Source organism: Anopheles merus, chromosome 2L (assembly GCF_017562075.2).
Source record: "Anopheles merus strain MAF chromosome 2L, AmerM5.1, whole genome shotgun sequence".
NCBI lineage: Eukaryota > Metazoa > Arthropoda > Insecta > Diptera > Culicidae > Anopheles > Anopheles merus.
Genome location: NC_054083.1, coordinates 1164033 through 1184894, shown reverse-complemented (window position 1 = coordinate 1184894; position 20862 = coordinate 1164033). Strand labels below are relative to the sequence as shown.

Genomic DNA, 20862 nt, shown 5'->3' with positions numbered 1-20862 from the left:
CGTTTCGATTCAATCCTCGCGTGGGGGAGAGGGAAGGAGTTAAAATAATGATAATGACACAGTTTGCACATCATCTTTTGTGTAGTGTAGAGTTGGGAGATTCAGGATTCGGAAGATTCGAAGATTCAATCCCTAGAAAGATTCGATCGGATCGGATGCCGTTTGTATTGTGATTCCGATTGGGATTACAATTCGATTGAGAGTGGGATTCTTTTGGGATTCTGATTAGGATTGGGATTGCTATTCGAATGGGGTACTGATTGTGATGCGATTGAGATGCTGATTGCGATCGCGATTAGAATTGCGATTGAAATTAGAGGCTGTCCACAAGATACGCTATTAATGGGGGTTGAGAGAAACCACGTATTTCGAAAGTCGAATCACGCAGTTTTCATTCAAAATACAGCAAATATTCGTGTAACGTAGCATTTGACGAGAAGTTATAGTAACTAAATAAGTTATTTGATTTGATATCGAATAAAGGTCCGCTTATCTCGGGAACCTGTACTAATTATGAGGTAAGTACTGAAAAGTTAAATAATGTGGAGTAAAACAAAATGACCTCTTATTCCAGCTTTAAGTAGTTCCGTGCGGATATGAAATTAAGATATCATGATCAATAAACATTCAGCATTAGTTTGATTTTAATTATCGCTCAGGCAAATAAGAGTTTTGATGCAGTTGATGACCGCTAATTGAATGCATTATAACTGGAGTGCTTTTCGACAGGAATTTAGCTAACTAGAGTGAATCGCAATTTCAAAACACTTAAATGACAAAATATGAAACATCTGGAGTCTCATGAAGGGAAATTCATCACAAATGTCCATTTTCCCCACAAATTTTGGTTTTTTTACCTACGTATGCTATTAATTTACGCCATCACATTTTAATTTATAAATTACATCAACTTTAATTTATTTATATCGTTCAGGTCAGAGCCAATTAAAACAATCAATCCTTCGAACGGTCCCTACAGTTAGCGAATATGGTCCACTGACTGGAGTTCGATTATATCTCGGTCACCTATTGCAGTGATCTCCAACTTGTGGTCCGTGGCGTTAACAGATGTGGTCCACGAAAGATTTTTTTTTTTTTGAAAAAGAAAACCCTATTGCTATACATCTCGTACATTATTTATTTACAATAAAGATTAAATGTTCAACAGGCATGTCCAGGATACGATTTAAATATATTTTTGTCAAAAACATTGAACTAAGTTAGTTGATGTATGCTCTTGATGGATGTGGGCCGCGTAAAATGCATTTTCAAAGCCAAGAGGTCTGCGATCCTAAAAAGGTTGGAGAGCACTGACCTACTGTACTAAGTAATCGTTTAATATAAAACGGTTGCCAGAAGGAGAAGTGTCGTAATAATTGTTTGAATCACAAGTGTGTTTATCGATCATGATATCTTGATTTCATATCCGCACGGAAAAATGCATCAGAGACACAAATGATTTTAGTCGTTATGCGGGATTTTGGTCGTTATGAGAGGTATTTGTTGAACATTTGCTGTTTATGAAAAAACTCATTATGAAGAGTTCGACTGTTGTAGTAAACTACCTTCGACAACTCGTACAGCTCAATGCCAAATCCTTTAAAGATATTTCAAACTTGGTCACAGGTTGGTCATGTTGAGTATGAGATACAAAGCTGAAGATGAATAGAAACTGGACCTGGTTAGAATGAAACTGGTTAGAAACTGGACCAATTGCTCCTCAACCACACATTTTCCACACACTCCAGCACATTTCGAGTACATGCAACATATTGATGGGACGAAACTCTTCCGCTCTGGCAGCTCCGTTCGCTTTAGGAATATGTATTTATTACCAATGATTCCTTCCATTTATCCGGAAAAATACCCTCCTCCAGCGATTAATTGATCACTACAAGAAGAGACTATCCTATCACATGGACGCAATCCTGAATAGTATTAGAGTTAACATTACCTATACCCGTCCTTGGACAAACTGAAACAAATAGTTTATAATTTCTCTATTGTGATTTTCTAAAATTTGAATTGGTTTCTTGGAGCATCATTACAAAACAAAGAATCAGGCGATCTGGCGTTAGCAATATTTTGATTGATGTCTAAAACACTATTTACAAAAAACAAGTTGAATTACAACCCATTAAATTTAACAACAGAAATGCGTGATTCCTCTGACCTTAGTAAACTTTTCAGCACTTTCCATAACTCCTTGCTACTTCCTTTACTTGTTACTGCTACTTTTTTAGGGGCCCTTTCCGTTTTAAGTTCGTAGGCTGAAATTTCAGCCTGTCAGCTGATTGCATTGTATAGCAGTTTTCTAGCAGCCTGTGAGCTGATTGCATTGTATAGCAGTTTTAGAGCAGCTATCTAAGTAGGTATAATATACAGGTGGGCTTATTTCAAGATGTATGAATTTAGAAGGCTGATTTTTATCGCTTCTGTTTCTGAATGAAGATTTTGAGAGTGTTTTGTGTATTCGTCGAAAGGCTATCCGTTGTGTTCATCACCCACCCTGTCAAAAAGTGATATTCAAATTTGGTTATAAAAAACATGCTATGAGACCACCTGGACTACATACACTTTGATTCTGGATTCCATCACCAGATTTCTTTAATGCACCTTGGGATAAATGTAACCACCACCCCGCTGCGCAAATTCGAGCAGTTTCCAGCGCAGGAAATGTACCAAAATCTGCGCTGGCCAGTGCAGATTTGGCCTGGTCTCCCGCGCTGAACTTCAGCGATTCCTGCGCTGGGTCGAGCAAGTTTAGCGCCATCTGTTGGCGAAATGGACGAACTATTTATGGCGGCGGAGCAAAAAAACACGGTCAAAAAAAATTTAAAAATATTGGCGCCCATTTTCTCGTCCGCTTCTTCTCCCTCCCTCACCCTGGCTTGCCTTACTTGCGCTTCTACCCGTGCCTTCCGCCGCCAGCTGATTGGGTGTTTGTGGTGTATGCGTTGATTCATATATGTGCATTGCGGTTGTGTATTGTTATTGGTGGGTATTAGCATTTATTAATTTGTGTGTGACCTTGAGACGCTGTGGGAGAAGCTGGATTGGGATTTAAAGTGTTATCGGTGTATTGATGGTTTATTTTATTTCGTGCCGCTGCTGATGAGACCATTCGATGCCCGTGGCAATCGAGGGTGAAGAAGCCTATTTAAAACAAGCGTAGGAGAACGTCTAACACTAATCTAATATATTTTTAATTTGAACATGTTTGATGCTTCAACGACCTTCTAAGCATCATGTAGCACAATATATAGTGGCAAAAAAATATTTTTTTAAATGTGCCGAAATTTGTCACGAGTTTTCGGGTCTTGACACACACACGCACACAGCGCGGGGAAAGTGACCGTTCACTCTATCATGTCGCGATCCCCCTCCCCGCCCGGCGCTAGGGTTGAGGATGCTACAAGAAAGCTGAACCAACCGTTCTACCGATAAGGTAGCCGTAATCGATCATGCGTGGGGGGGTGGTCTAGTTGGGGGGGAGTGTGTGTGTGTTTGTGCGTGCGTGCGTGCGTGTGTGTGTGTGTGTGTGTGCGTGCGTGCGTGCGTGCGTGCGTGCGTGCGTGCGTGCGTGCGTGCGTGCGTGCGTGCGTGCGTGCGTGCGTGCGTGCGTGCGTGCGTGCGTGTGTGTGTGTGTGTGTGTGTGTGTGTGTGTGTGTGTGTGTGTGTGTGTGTGTGTGTGTGTGTGTGTGTGTGTGTGTGTGTGTGTGTGTGTGTGTGTGTGTGTGTGTGTGTGTGTGTGTGTGTGGAAACCCCAAAACTATTTGATTCTGATGCGTACATTTTCATCCGCTACGACTACAAAGTCCATGCATTTTCGATCTTGCTACCTGAGAGACAACACAACCATTGGCATTGGCATCTTTGCGATCGGCTCTGCTGTTGGTGGTATTAAAAAGACACACGATCAAAGCAAACGTGCGTATGATATGTTGCACATTTATTTCTAATTCAGCTAGCGGACGCAAGTGGAAACAACATTTTGAATTGAATCCATACAAAGACAAGACAAACTCTTACCCGGGTGTGCACTGCTATGCTAAGTTCTTTTTATTATTATTATTATTATTATTATTATTATTATTATTATTATTATTATTATTAGTATTGGCGTAATAGCCAACGCGATCATGCCGGCCTTTTCAGGACTTGAGTACCACGTAGTCGGAGCCGGTGACTAACCCCGTAGCAAGGTACATACGCGATTAGAACCCACGACGTGCATGCAGATGTGCGGAATGATGGCGGTGCCGCGGGCCCGCTCCTATCCAGTGTGCAACTTGCATACTGCTACACTGTCTCCTGCCCGGTGCATACGCAGCAGGCAGGGGGAAGGATGCACCTCCCCGATAAAAAAAAACACCGTCATGAACCAGCGGCGGATCTTCGATCCTTCCTTCCTTCCTTCGATCGATCATAACATTCCGGAAGAAAACACATTTGGCGACAGTTTTGGCACACACACGCACACTCACACCCTTGCGCAGACGGCTCAGCATATCTGTGTAATCTACACCATACGAAAGCAAAAAAGCTTAGTGTAACAAAGTTATGCTTAATGCTTAACACGTTAAGTTCGATGGCAGGCCCCAGGGACTGCCAGTGAACTTTCCAATATGCCGGTTGCACAATCAGCTTGCGTTCTAGATGCCGGCGGAACGGTAAGCTCATGAAAATTAGCGCCGGACTGAACGTGTTAATGCGAATTAGGGTTCTGCGCGTTGCACAGCAAACCCTCCTGCGTAAACTAGCGATTCCTTAGTCATTTTTATATTACAGTGTTTGAACTCATTGCGATTTTTTGGTTTGATTTGTGAAAATGCAACTTCATCGCCGCAATGTTTGTTAACGGCATTTTTAGGCGCCACAACAGCTCGCGAGCATTGACCACACGCGAGAAAGAGATGGCGCTATGGAGGGAAAAAGCACGGACGACGGCTGACAGCGATTGGCCGTCTGACGCACCAACACATCCAAACCTTCGGCAGCGCGCTCAGGCGAGGGGAATGAGGTGGAGCCAGGGACGGGTAGCTCGACGAGCTGCTTGACAAATTTGCCGTTGGAGAGAAAAGGAAGGCATGATAAAATTCTCAGAACGCCATAACGCCTTCCGTCGCTTTGCGCAGCGGGACCTTGTTTTGCCAATTTTTCGAGCAGATACTCGAATCTAATTCTAGCTTTGAGGCTAGAATAATCTAGACTGAAAATTGCAGGCTAGTTTTATGTGTGGTTTTGTATGGAGTGTTTACATGATTTCAGCCTTCAACTGTCACACTCCATACAAAAAACTGTCTAGAATCGTGAGGGCCCCATGATTAAGTATCTCACCACTGAAGTAATTTCTACGAGTAATTTTGAGATTCCTGCTGTTTGAATTCCTTAGTCTAGTGTATTCAGTCCAATCGTAACCTGAGTTTGATCTAATAAAATGCTGGTAAGGCTTTGTGACTTTTCCGTTAGGCATGGCTTACTTCCAAAGTATACCACCTACCAGTCTCTCTTGACAAGATTGTCTTCTGTTCAACCAAGGTGCCCATAGCTTTTTTCAATGTGTTCCATAACAAGTCTGCAGCTTCGTTGAAGCTCGGTACTTCTTGCCCTAAACCTTGTGACACATGACTGCAAATAGCAAATTTCGAGACCCTGTTCCAGCATTTAAATTTTCGTTGAATCGTTTCACAACGTTCCACGCTTATATTCAAAACAAGTGTTTCATGATCCGATATTTTTAATAACAGATCAGTAATGACCTTGATTGAGTCTGTGCTACTGTAAACCTGATCGATCAATGTTCTACTCTACCTAGCAATTTGTGAATTCATTAACTTTTTGTTCCATATTTAATGAATCCATTAAGCTTTTCGCCTTCACAGATTTTTCAACATTCAACCAGTCAATATTGAAATCACCGACGGTAATGTTAAGTTTGCTAAAGTTCAAGAGCCTATCTAATCATTCGTCCAAAATGTCTACAAACCTAGAGTCACTCGCACTTGGCGAATAATACAATATCCAATAATTGCCTACTGTCATTCCCTTGGAACCTGCAACACCAAGAAACCAATTACCCTCCAATGAAAAATCACCTTTAGGACAATTTCGCTCCTGGCATAAACAGCAACACCTCCTGTATGGCGTGAGTGGGACAAACACGACACCACCTTATAACCATTAATAAGAAATTGCTGAAATGCTTCTTGCTCAATCACATGAATTTCAGAGATTAAGACCAACAATGGTTGAAATTTCTCTACTGTCTCACGAAACATGGCGTAGTTGGACTAAAGACCGGCTACATTGAAATATAAAATCTCTCGGAACCGTTCTACCTCCCCCCCTACTTGCTATTGTAAAAATTGAATACGCCTTCCTATCTGTTTTTTTGAACATAGGACAATCATAATCATTGGCTGCATGTCTTACATCTAGTTTAAGGTTTCTAGCAGAGTTAGCTAACACGCAATTCACACATTTCAAAGAAGATGAAGTCCATTCTGACGTTTTGTGTTCATCACCACATTTTGAACAAGCTTGCTTATTCTTGCACTCGGTGCTCTTGTGATTAAATTGACCACAACCATAACACCGCATAGCATGCACGGACTTCGAAATTTTACACCTATCAAATCCCACATTTATTTCCTCTAGTTTTGCCAAACATGTTTTCTACTTCTTTCCTGAGTTCATCTAATTTAACCTGAGCAGAACATTGAACATACACCTGACCGTCCTTGACGTTACGGAATACTGACACCTGCTGCTTCCTTGGATCCATCTCAGCGCGAAAGTAAGCTCTTGTCTTTTAACATGATTGACCGACCTTTGGTACAATAACCAGAGTCTTATTATCCTTATTTTTGTTTGCTAAAATGGGTCCAGTAACTTTGTCAGAAATCTTGGGTGTCGAATTAACATTTCCCGTGTCAAACGATTTTTTTCTTAGTCACTGTACTCAACTGCATACCGAGCACTGCAGCAACGGCATAGAACGCGTGCATGCGCAGAGGAATACTCACGGCTCACACGCGAAGAGAAACGAGTTCACCGCTCCAAGAAACATGCTTTGGAAGAGCAAAACATGCGGGAACTCGAGCAAACCAGAGAGGCGTACGGACCGACACGAAAGTTTTACCAAGCGATAGCAGGTCACCGAAACAACGTTGTACCTAAGGTTACCTGCTGTCGCAACAAGGATGGAGATCTGGTCAGTAACCAGCCAGAGGTCCTCTCGCGGTGGGCTCAGTACTTTGATGAATTACTCAATGACCAGTTTAGCGAACAGCTAGAAGCGCCACTAGCAGATAGTGTCATGCTACTGCCACCTAGCATAGAAGAAACACGAAAGACTATCCGTCGGCTGAAAAATAACAAGGCACCCGGAACCGACGGAAATGCAGCCGAACTGGTCAAAAATGGAGGTGCACGACTAGAAAACGAGATTCATCAAATTGTTACTGAGGTGTGGGATAGCGAATCTATGCCTTGTGACTGGAATCTCGGCATCATCTACCCCATATACAAGAAGGGAGATAGGTTGGACTGCAACAACTACAGGGGTATTACGGTGTTGAATACCGCCTATAAAATATTCTCCCTGATCCTCCAGGATCGCCTTGTCCCGCACGTCGAAGAGATAGCCGGAAACTATCAAAGAGGATTCCGAAACGGAAAATCAACCACTGATCAGATCTTCACCATGTGGCAGATCTTGGAGAAGATGGCTGAATACAGAAACGACACATACCATCTTCATACACTTTAAAGCCGCGTATGACAGCATAGCCAGGGTAAAACTATACGACGCTATGAGCTCATTTGGAATCCCGGCCAAACTGATAAGGCTAGTTAGAATGACTATGACCAACGTCACATGCCAGGTGAGGGTGGATGGAAAACTATCAGGACCTTTTGCTACCACCAAAGGGCTTTACCGAGAAATCGGAATTCAGATAGAAGAACATCAGCTTCGTCAGGTGGCTCGAAAAATATTTCACCGTCACTTCCATTTCATTGAGTCTGTTGTTTCCTTTGGTCTCATCGAACATCAGCGAAAAATACTCTCCCCATACATCCTTCAAGAAAAGGTCCCTGAAGAATGGTCCGATATCGTAATTGACCATATCGGTCATTTTCTGCCGATACAAACTGAACCCCTTCAAATCATTTGGCGCTATCGCGCTTAACACCTTGGTGTCCTTTTCAGCGGAGTTGAACAATTCATTCTTCATTACTGCGTGTATGGTCCAAATAACCTCTTTTTCGAGAATACCTCCGTCTCGGAAACCTTCTCGAGTTTTTACCAAATAATGACGATTTTGTACATTTTTTTTTTCTATTTCCGCAAAATCCGCGCCGATGAAGAGTAAAAACGCGCGAAATCCGCGCTAGCTGTAACAGCCCTGCAAATGCATTCTTTATATTTTCGGAAGTTTTATATGAGCAAACAACTGATGAAAAAACGACGATAAAACCTTTAAAAATATTGCTTTTTGGTGGTTTAGGAGTATCATGACACTAACGTGTAAAGACTTTACCCCGCGACAAAGATAATTTGCATCTGCTATCAATTGCTGATTAACAACAGATGTCATCACACACCTTTTAAAAGGGTAATCGGAAGTCATGGACCAACCAGCCGCTGGAGAAAACATAAAAATCTGCGAAGAACGGATTTCCTGTAAAACAGCAGCCATGCATTATGCTGTTACTCGCACGACGCTTATGATGCACCTCACGAATAGATACAGGACATTTCAGGGGTTTTCTTAATTTTGGGACTTTATCTTGATTTGTTTTATGGGAAGTGTATTTTATGTGATAAGAAGTGGGTTCAACGACATCCTTTTTGAACTAGCTTTTATCTATTTACTCCTGCGTAACACACGCTCTTGGTTTCATTTTTCACCCATTCCATTCCATTAACCGTCAACCCTACAACCGGATACCCGGGTATGATTTAGATTTTTTATCTTTAATAACTTTTTACAGAGAAGTCGCAGCGACAAAAATTGCTCATGTATCTTTAGACTTTTTTATTCTCTTCATTTTCGTGCAAAAACATAATTTAAAAAAAACTCGAAATATTTTTTTTCTCCGATACACTTTTTGTATCCCTTACCTCTACAACCGGCACACGCGGGTATCCCATACATTTTGTATGGGGAATGAAAGATTTTTATGCTAAAACTTTAATAACTCCTGTTCTAGCCGTAGGAGTTGCATTAAATTTGAAGAGAAAGTGTATACATTATTATTCTTTGCCTTTGTTTAGTTGATATAATTTTAAAAATTCTTTTGATTTTTTTATCCTTCAACTGATGATCACTCAGGCGGTAGAGAACCTCGGATTGCAGATAAACGAGGCAAAGACCAAGCAGATGGTGGCAACATCAGCGGGCCTACCAATAAATAATCAGAATCTACGAAAGCGTGATGTACAGATTGATGAACGCACTTTTGAAGTCGTCCCACAATTCACATATCTGGGATCTAAGGTCAGCAACGACAACAACATGGAAGCTGAGTTGCGCGCAAGGATCCTGGCTGTAAACCGGTCTTTCTACAGCCTGAAAAATCAGTTAACCTTGCTTTTTTACAATATGTTAGATGTAGCAGCTTTTGCTGCATTCATATTGTACAAAGAAAATAATCCTCAGTATAACACGTCCACAAACAAGAGACGTATGTTCCTTCAACAACTGTGTGAACCATTGGCAATGCCAGAAATAGAAATTCAATCAGATAATATACAAATTTTGCTTCACTTCGGGCCACGTAGTGGTTATGAAAGGAGGTCCTATAAAAGCACCAATTACTAATGAAACAATGACTCCAATTAAACGGGACGCTAGTGGTAGGGTTAAGCACACCGGGACTTGTTTCCTTTGTGTTAAAAAAAGGGTCTACTAAAAAAGTTTGTGATGAATGTAGGAAACCAGTTTGTGCACATCACTCCAAAATTATAACAAAGTGTGATCATTGTGGAGACTGAAATCAAATCAAAAATTATTTTATTACTCTTTTTTTTGAATGTAAATTAAGCTTATATAATCATAATTAATTTCATTTAATATACTTATCCCGCGTTTGAACTACACGTTAAAAAAGTTGAAAATAAAATATGATTAATGCCATAACAATAATGCCATAATATATGCAGTATTATTGACTTGTTATTGGTATCAAAACGAGTAATCATTAGTTTAAGGTTATATAAAAATTATTAAATGAATTTTTAAAATTCTACCAATAACACGATGTCAAATTTCATTCAAAAACTACGATTAGAACAGAAGCTATTAAAGTTTTAGCACAAAAAAGTTTAATCCCCCATACATAATGTATGGGATACCCGGGTATGCCGGTCGTAGAGATGAAGATGTAAATTTGGTCATTGACACAACGGTTTAAAAAAAACCACGATAATTTATAGCTGAGCTATAAAAACGGTTGTTCTTCGATTCTCGATTCGGAAAAGTCAAGGAAGGCAGCAACCCAAGTGACATTTGCTCGAAATTGTTTTCCCATATCTGCTCAATTAGTACTCGATACGTCTGAAATTGTGGATTTGTGTGTGCTCCAACGGCTCCGGAGCCGGCTCTGCTCCGACGGCTCCGGAGCCGACTCCGCATCCACGGCTCCGGAGCCGACTCCGCATCCACGGCTCCGGAGCCGGCTCCGCACCCACGGCTTGGGAGCCGGCTCCGCTCCAACGGCTCCGGAGCCTGCTCCGTACCAACGGGTCCGGAGCCGGCTCCGTAGCCGTTGGTGCGCTCCGAAACGCCTATCACTAATCCCAATTAACATTTTCGAGCACGAATAATCGGGAATTCGAGCAAATTCCTTTAAACTAAAGCCTTAAACTTCCCATAAACTGCAGCAGTTTAAGAGAATTTAGAAAAAGGCCTTTAAAATCAACTGTGATGCGGTTTTTTCGTTTTTTTTTTTCTAGATTCGCTCGGAAATGATGTTTCCTATCGTCATAGTTCGTCATGTAGCCATTTTATACTTAAATAATATCGATTTTTTATAAAATAACGTCACACAAAATTCACTTTTGTTTTTCATGAAAAATTAAAGACACGAATGTGAAATGAGCTCGACGGCATCGTCAAACGATAGAAGAAAGTCTAATTTACGAGCTCGCCAAATCTTAGCGCTTCCAACACACTTGATCACACACAAACCCACAATTTCAGACGTATCGAGTACTAATCGAGCAGATATGGGAAAAATACCCAAAATGCAAAAAGCCAATGTACAGGCGATGTGTGAGTGGATAACCTTAAAATTACTAAAGGGGATAAAAATTAACAGTTATCGTCTTGAGGAGTATGGGGCGTTATTGGGATCGCCCATTAAATCCACCGTTAAATTCGACAAGACCGCAACATCACGAGAGATGAATAACAAAAGACGAGTGCAAGGTAGCACGAATAGGCACACCATACCAGAGATGCGCAAACCGATATCGGTGAACGTTAGTATTACACCAGTGCGAATGAGAAGCACATATATTGCGTACCATATGTGAGAAACGGAAAATGATGTCCATACACATTTACTGGCCTGTGGTAAGTTTGGGAACAATATACAAAACATCCCGTTAATTTAAAATGCACTTGGCACGATGGTAAACAATGATCAATAAATATTGTGATAATTTCCCGATTTTTTTTTTTTGAGAATTTCCCGTTTTTACTTGGTTTTTCCCGGAAAATTCCCGGCTAATCCCCATTTTCCCGGTTGAGTGGCCACCCCTATATCTCAAGGGATTCATAAATATCTAAAAAATCATTAAGCTTGAGCTTTTTATTCTTCTTCTTTTGGACGGAACAACCTAGGTGGTTATGACAGCTTATACAGCATTTCGAGACTTCTTGGAAAGTACCACGCAGCCAGATACTTTGTTTTGCTACAGGAAGACGGTCCATGCGAGGCTTGAACCCACAACGGGCAATTTTGTTAGAGGGATTGGACAAATTCAATATTTTGAAAATCATACATCTCTAAAGATTCATTAATCCCTGGAAATATAAGAATTTTAAAGGATTTATGAACCTTATACATTCATGAACCTTATACATTCATGAACCTTAAGAGATTCCTGAATATTCCTGAATATTCACGAATCTTTAGAGAATTCACGAATCTTTTAAAGATTTGTGAGTCTTTCTAGATTCATTAATCTGTAAAGATTCGACTTGAGATTCTAATCACTCATCACTGAAGATTCATATGGATGTATCTCAACCAAAGATTCATAAAACCAAACACTAAAGTGAACCAAACAAGTTAACGCTAGGCTTTTGAAGTCGGAAATTTCTATTTTCTAGGAATTCTCGTAACATATTAACATTTTATGGCAAGGTACAATCTGGAACGTATCACTGCTTTCAGTAGCGAGTTTGTAAATTAAAGAACAAGTACGATTCAACAATGCCGAAGCAAACTACTGTTGTAATTAGACAAATTGTGAGTTATAAAATGGTGAAGGGTAAAGCACAATGGAGAAGCCGTTAAAACGAAGAGCTATACGAGATATACGGCGATCTCACTGTCGTGCATTGATATTAATCATTTAACAGTAGGGCGTTGTTAAAAAAAAAAAAAACATTTGTTTGGTCGGTACATCTGTTATATCAGAAAATAATGGAGTGTTTGGGCTCAAGATCTCTAAAAAAATATATAGATAAAGATATATTTTGAGTCAAAGAATTTGAGTCAAAGATAATCACGGTAAACAAGAAAGACACGAGCTGTTTGACTGAGAAAGGTGTTGGCAAAATGCATGTCCTACGTGGAATTATGGAGTCAACATATTGTATTGATATACTGAAGGCAATTGTTCAACCAAGTTGTCAATTCAGCAAGTGATAATGCGTTTTATCAGGACAATGATCCGAAGCACAAGGCTTGAATGATAAAGATTTCGTTGGTATATAATTGCCCATTAATATTCGCAACTCCTCCTCAGTCACCGAACCTTAATAAAATTGAGCATGTTTGGTATAAAAATAAAAAAAAATGGTGCAAAACAAAAGCCTTTCAAATTTGAATTTTTTGGAAGAAATAAAGAACAAAAATAGCATAAAATTAATGCAAACCTTTGTTTGAAATTGACCCAAAACATGACCAAAAGATTGCAGGCTATAGATGCCAATAGGTACGTTATACTCCATACGCTAACTTCTTCTTCTTGTTTGGCTCAACAACCGATGCCGGTCAAGGCCTGCCAACCCACTTGTGGGGTTGGCTTTCAGTGACTTATTGATTCCCCCCCCCCCCCCCCCATAGCAGGATAGTCAGTCCTACGTATGGCGGCACGGTCTATTTGGGGCTTGAACCCATGACGGGCATGTTGTTACGTCGTACGAATTGACGACTGTACCATGAGACCGGCTACGTTAACACCATGCTCTTATTTGTGTATGGTGTTGCCATGGTGATTGAATTATGTATGCTCCAATTTGCAGTCGTGTTCAAAGTTTCATAGCAACAGTCAAAGCCTAAATGTTCTGTCTCTTTCTATTTTGTATGGAATTTGTATTCACTTTCAACCTAAGTACAGTCTGTTCTCGCGTTACACGGTTCTCGACTTACGCGGATTCCTAAATTTGACAGATTAAATGTCAAATCAGTACAATTTGCTTCAAGTTCGTTATAAATTGCATTTTGGCTAATAATTTGAAACCGCTTAAAAGACAGAAATTGGGCGCTTTCCGTTGTAAGCTCGTAGGCTGAAATTACAGCCTGTCAGCTGTTTGAATTGCATAGCATTTTTCGAACAGCTATCTAAGTGAGTATAATATACAGGTGTGCTTATCCCAAGGTGTATGAATTTAGAAGGCTGATTTTTATCACTTCTGCTTCTGAATGAAGATTGTAAGAGTGTTTTGAGTATTCGTCAAGCCTCCAGAAAGCTCGTTGGAACAAAAGTTTTCACTCGTTCTGTCAAAAAGTGATGTTCAAAATTGGTTATAAAAAAATGCTATGAGAAAATGCTATGCTGCACTACATACACTTTAATTTCAGGATTCCACCACCTGATCTATTTAATGCACCTTGGGATAAATGTAAACAACACCGTGTTTTCGAGCAGGTACTCGAATCTAATTTTAGCTTTGAGGCTAGAATTATCTAGACTGAAAATTGCAGGCTAGTTTTTTGTGTGGTTTTGTATCGAATGTTTACATGATTTCAGCCTCCAACTGTCAAACTCCATACAAAAAACTAACTAGAATCGTGAAGGCCCCCAATGGTAGAATTTTCTGCACGAATCATATCAAATAAATGATGAAGTGTATTAAAGAACTAAATAAAATAAATAATCCGAGTAATCAACAGTATTTTAGTCAACAAACGTGAAATTCGACATACGTGGATATTCGAGTTACGCGGATTCGTCGGGAACGCAGAAACCGCGTAACTAGGGAACAATCCCACCGCCTCACAAATAAGAGACGACTGTCTTGACTGTATTTTGCTCGGGCTGTTAAACTATTGCAAGCAAATATTTTTGCAATCTATACAGCGATGGATAGCTTGAATTGCTCGAAAAAGATTCGCCAGAGACTGCTGGACTTCCCCTATCTCAGTGAAAATGTGTGTTTGACAGATATTTTCTAGCAGAATATGCCGTGTGTGAACGCGACTAATGGGAATTCTACAAAATACTAATAAAACAATTATTTACTAAATTTTCGGACTTTTCCTATGTGACGCACTGTGCGCACTGCACACCATGCTCCATGTGCTCAGAAAGCGCACTGTGTGGAAGAGCTAGCACTTCGGCACTAGTTAGAAGTGCGCACTGTGCGCACTGTGCGCAAAGCATAATGATTTGTGCTACTTTTCGCAACGCTAGTGGTATGGCGCTAGTTAGGCCGGTTTCGTGGTACAGTCGTCAACTCGTGCGGCTTAACAACATGCCCGTCATGAGTTCAAACCCCAAATGGACCGTGCCGTCATACGTAGGACTGACTATCCTGCTATGGGGGGGGGGGGGGTAATCCATAAGTCACTTAAAGTCAACCCCACAAATGGTGCAGGCAGACCTTGACCGACAAACTGAAGAGTCCGATTTGAAATTACCCACGAACGCATTGCATCAGTATTTGTAACAGCTATACGATTTATAATTTAAGACATGAAGGAATGAAATGTAAGAGGAAAGCGATTTAAAATCACCACATGGCAGGTTTCAAAGAATGTTTAACTAAAACATATTTACAATAATTCAATACATACTTCTGTTCTTGCAGGGTTGCAGTAATTTCGGTTATTCTAACTAAACTTCTTGCACATTTTAACTCAGCAGATACTTTGCTGCATTGTAAATCTCCTAAAATATGTGCTTCCTCGGAAAGTTTTTGAATCTGAAAAGTAAAATGGTATACACTTTATGAAGTTAATCATCCATTGTTTATTGATTTAAATTTACCGTCTTTTCCAATATTTCTGATGGCCATCCAGTAACGTGAGATATAAGATCGGCACGGAAATATTTTGCTAAGCTAGGCGTTAAATTTGGACCCTGAGATCGGCCGCATTGAGATGACGCCATGACGCTCTGTAGACTGCATACGGAGCTGGACGTAGTCGATGTCACCACAACGTTACCCAATCCATCTACTACTAAAAATTATGGAACAAAAATATGTACAATTATCTTATTATTTTCTGTTTGTAATCATGCAGAAGATTCAAATTCATACAAATTATCACTTACTTTTTCTATGATCTACCAATGGCAAATCAAGCTCTTGCGTAGGGGTCGGAGGTCCATCACTCGTAAGGGCTGTATTACCACTACTGCATCCTCCCAAGTTCATGTTGTTTATCATATTCGATTGGCTATTGGATGTATTATTGTGTTGTGTGCTGTGATTTAAAAGAATTGCCGATCCAATTGGAAGAGAAGACGAATGGACAGTATGCGATAAATTAGATACGTTGTAAAGTGGCGATTGTAATGCATGCTCTCTGAAAATATATATATATTTAAATGAAAATTATATTATTGAAATAGCTTTAAACAAGAATTCACAGTCTTAATGAGTTGGGGATTAAAAAAGTCGAATTTCATCGTACACTTTCGGTACTGGATGAAAAGGCCTTACCTTAAATTAATCAACATTGAAGGACTGTTGCCTATATCATGCACAATACTGGGATTCTGTTGCCGGGACTGCATCATTAACGCATTATTGATAGTTTGCAAGGCCTTTTGTGGATTAAGGTCATTCTGTTCTATGGATTTGTTTCCAGTAATCTGAGAAAGAATTTTGGGTAATCCTGCTAACGATGTTGTGACACTGATGACTGTCCCACTGCTAGCAGATGATGCTTGGATGGAAGACTGCGTGAAATGTTGAGAATGTAACGGTTGCTGTTGCACATGAGTGATCTGTTGCATAATTGTAGAGCCTTGTTGTTGTGTTACTGAATGAGTTGAAACATTTTGTTGCTGCGATGACTGTAAGAGGTCAAGAAAAGAAAATGTAAGAATGTTAAAATAGAACAGCATTTAATATATGTCCAACGCATTACAACACAGACCGTAAGTGATGATGAAGGTCCTGGGGCATTAGAGCTGAGAATTCCTACATCTGGTGGGCATGCTTGTGTACACGATAATGTCGAAGCAGCAGTACCAGAATTATGCGTGGCGTGATGCAAGGCTGGAGACAGCATACTCACCCCCAAGGAAGAGCATGAAGTTGGATTAAATGAGGACACTACACCTTGTGGTGCCGTCGACTGTGCGTAAGCGCATGTTTGGTTAACTGCAGAGTTGGACACCATTCGTGGCAAGAGACCAGGTAAGTTATGGTTAACACCTTCCAAAACCGCATTGCTGTTGTTTCCAACGGCGGTGTTTAATCCAATCACAGATGATGACATCGGTGTTAAACTACTCGAAACAGCGATAGCTGTTGTGTTTGTACTGCCACTTCCACCAGATATACCAATATTTGTCTGTGAATGCTGGGAACCTATTTGAGATAGACCAGCAGTGGGTGTACTAGAGTGAGAATAACTAGCATCCGAGGTTGGTGTAGAGTCACCAGGACTGATATCCATGTCCGGATTTTCTTCCTCGATGGTTCGCCTTCTTGAAGAAGCTAATTGGTTTTCTAAGGGTTGCCATCGTCCTCGAGAATTATTTTTGCTGCTACTGCTGCTACTGCTGCTGGAATGTTTTCCGTATGCTGAAGCGGATGAACGATTTACTATAGTTGACGTATAGCGTTCATCACGTTCTTTTTCTCCGCACCTATCTTTATCACGGTCGCGATCTTTTTCTCGATAATCCCGCTGCTGCTCCTTAACTAACACACGACTGTAGGATCATAAAAAATCTTTCTTACGATATCAAGCAAACTACTTATCCATTAAAGAAACTTACCTTTCTTTCTCTATCCACTCGCGAGGCTTTTCCCATTGCGATACTTCTGTTTTGCAGTTATAGTAATATTTTTTTCCGGATGAGCTAACATGTTCACTCCAATCTCCAACACGGTTCACACGATCTCGATCGTTGCTTTGGTTGATACTATTTCCAGATATGTTACCTCCAACACTACTGCTTGTATTACCAGCAGGAGTATTTACAGAAGAGCTTATCATACTGCTGTTAGAATTTCCACTATTAAGCGCATTGGCAATTATAGTCGCTGAAATGCTGCCTAGTACTCCCATGTTGTTGCTAGTATTAGCATTACCTCCGATACCACCGATATTACCACCACCGCTTCTGTCGCGCTCGCGTTCTCGTAAACGATCTCGTTCGCGATCTCTATCTCGTTCAATTCGTTCACGTTCGCGATCATCACTAGAAGTTCCGCGTTTATCGAGGAGTGAAGATGTCGTCATTTTAAATCTCCTATCGTGCATTACACGATGATCTATGTCTCTTTCACTGCGGCCTCTCTTAGGTGACCGAGAACAGTCTAAAAACAAGAATGAAAAAGCGATGTAAAACAAATGAAACAAACATACAAAATACGTAATGTATTCATATATGTTATCAAATTACACAAACAAACCTGAATATTTTTCTTTTTTATAATCTCGATCGCGTTCCTTGTCACGCAGTTTACTCATTGCGTACCCAGATGATTGATATCGATCACGATCTCTTTCTCTTTCACGATCACGATCACGATCACGATCACGATCACGATCACGATCACGGTCACGGTCACGGTCACGGTCACGGTCACGGTCACGGTCACGGTCACGGTCACGGTCACGGTCACGGTCACGGTCACGGTCACGGTCACGGTCACGGTCACGGTCACGGTCACGGTCACGGTCACGGTCACGGTCACGGTGATCACGATCACGTTCTCGGTCCCGATCTCGAGGGGAATCTAAAAAACACATATACATGTATATTAATATGACTACTGTTTAATTGAGCCAGATATACTTTTTTTAAATTATTCTACCATTTATTGTTCCTCCAGCTGGTGAATTATCCCGATCCCGATTATAACAAGTGGATCTAGACGAAGATTCGCGTTCATAGTCCCTTTTGGAGGAACTATATTTTGTGTTCTAGAAAAAAAAATCAAGTTATCAAATCAAGTTGTATGAATATGTCATTTTACCAAATCCAGCCTTTTCCCGTCCGTCTTAATATTTTTTTATTCAGAAATAAAACGATCGCGTCGTATACAAAGATGGTAAATATATTATATTATTGTAAAAATGATCGCAAATTACCTAGTTGTTTCGTTTATGATCGAGGGATTCTTCTAAATGATCTAGAACGGAGTATGATCTTGAATAATACTTCATCAAAATAATAATAGCAAATGAAATTGTCAGTTCAAAATTTAATGTACTGAATGATAACAATCTTATTTCTTTGGTGATGGCTATTCTAGCGGTGACATTGTACATTGTATATGATACATAGTAACATCTTATTCATTATAGCTGTTGTGTGAAAAGCATAAGCTAAAAAATCGCGATAAAAAAGTGAAATACATCTAAAACATAGGCGTAGAATGAAATTGGGAATTTCAGTAAGATAAATCACAGCTGACAAATATAATGAAAAATATAACATTTTACCGAAATGAAATATTTTAAAATTTAAATGGCAGGAAATCTAATTGACGTTTGTCCATTGAGTGGTCAAAGCTGTACAATTCGTTCAAACAAATGTCCAACTCGAAAATTTGCACTAATCGAGGAAAGATATGTGCCTTAAATGTGTGTATATTACCTGATACTGATGAGACTGATGATATCTAGAAAGAAAAAATCACAGGGTAACGAATTAAAGGATATCGATATGTATATTAACCTAAATGTATCAGACTGCATTGATATCAGTTATTTTAAGATCGTCAAAATTAACTCATTTTGATATCATTTACTAATTTAACAACACTTTTTTGAGAAATGATATCAATAAAGAGATAACGTTTTAAACATCGATTAAATATCAAAAATAAAGATTCAATAGCTAAAAATCTTTTTTCCGTATGAATGTCTACATTTATTATGTACAAGGAATGTCAAATAGAAATTTACCCATCGCTTAGCAAACGTTGCGGTTTCCTGGCATGCATTACCATTTAATAACGTAAATATTGTTTCCGCGTTCCTAGTCCTTACACGCGTTTTTCACTAAATTCACTTTTTTGAATTTTCACTATAGCTAGGGAGGATCAATTATATGATAGTTTACACGATTTGTTGTAAAATATACAAACACTCATAAGAGGAGCCAGAGCCGTGCATAACAAAAATATGGAAAAAACACGCTTCTGCAATTATTGTTAACAAAAAAGACAAGAAAACTCTAGATTTAAAACTGTTAATGGCGACGAAAGTAACAAATTGAGATGGCTAACTATATTAAGACAGCACATCCAACATCCCAAGAGGACGATTCGATCTCATTCTGCAGTCCTCGATTGAATTGCTACGGATTGAATGAAATATTCAAGGATAAATCAGCATCTCACAAAAACCAAAAAAGACCATATGATTTAAGAATCAAAAACGATTGCACTATAAAAAGGCTTTCAGCAATAAAGCCAAAAGTTTTAACGATAGATGTAATTTACAAGTTTTCACACTACGCCGCCATCTCCCGAGAATAATAAGACGAACAATTCAACAACGTAAGAAATACATAGCTATGTGCGTAACCGTTCAAATAGACATAGTGCGACAACGTCAAGCGCGAAAACATCTTGCGCGATAAAATGTAGCTCAATTTGTAAACAGAGCTACTTGTCTCGCGCGACTTTCCTGCTTCGTCCGAAACAATCGAAATATTCAGTTTGTTATGTGCCAGACTGATTCAAAACTCAAATAAATAAAATTTAACTCATGTGCTCTTATTTTGTGTGTTTCAAACAAATAAAAAGAAGGTTGTCTAGGTACAATTGAGCTACTTTAATCTACATAGAGTAAAATTTTTAGCTACTTTTTGTCGAGGGAGATTTTATCGCTCTATGTCTATTAGAACGGTAACACACAATCAAGGTGTATGGATATTAGGAGGTGAAGTGCTTCAGAGCAAAAAACATTTCACGACTTGAAATAACAATACTGGGTGCTCTGCAAGGTGTGTTTATTTACCAGATGAATTACTAACACGTTTGACAGGCGCCATCCTTGAGTATTGTTATGTCAAATCACATACAATTTTCTACATCTCCCTCCAGCCCTCCTCGATTTTAATACCAGAGCACCCAGTGTTGTTATGTCAAGCAAGGTGTGTTTATTTAGAAGGTGAATTATTAGCGCGTTTACCGGGCGCCATCATTGAGTACTGTTATGTCAAATCGCATACAATTTTCTATACCCCCCTCCAGCTCT

The 20862-nt window shown here is 39.8% G+C and overlaps 1 protein-coding gene across 5 annotated transcripts in view; it reads right to left on the bottom strand.

The window, feature by feature from the left end:
* The window catches only part of LOC121591884 (WW domain-containing adapter protein with coiled-coil homolog), a 59158-nt gene extending 38950 nt beyond the window's left edge, over positions 1-20208 (bottom strand). Inside the window, exons 1-11 of one of the 5 annotated variants that reach the window (XM_041912934.1) lie at positions 20103-20208; positions 19564-19690; positions 19253-19277; positions 18463-18576; positions 18063-18246; positions 17423-17966; positions 16573-17356; positions 16134-16489; positions 15743-15996; positions 15455-15645; positions 15262-15389 (exon numbers count right to left, since the gene is read on the bottom strand). In XM_041912934.1, the coding sequence (XP_041768868.1) occupies positions 15262-15389; positions 15455-15645; positions 15743-15996; positions 16134-16489; positions 16573-17356; positions 17423-17966; positions 18063-18246; positions 18463-18576; positions 19253-19277; positions 19564-19607 (2624 nt within the window). In that variant the 5' untranslated portion in view covers positions 19608-19690; positions 20103-20208. Of the gene's footprint in view, positions 1-11742; positions 12039-15261; positions 15390-15454; positions 15649-15742; positions 15997-16133; positions 16490-16572; positions 17357-17422; positions 17967-18062; positions 18247-18462; positions 18577-19252; positions 19278-19563; positions 19691-20102 lie in introns of those variants that run through there. The other 4 variants (XM_041912933.1, XM_041912932.1, XM_041912930.1 and 1 more) reach the window with 4 other exon arrangements.
* Between the last annotated feature and the right edge of the window lie 654 nt (positions 20209-20862).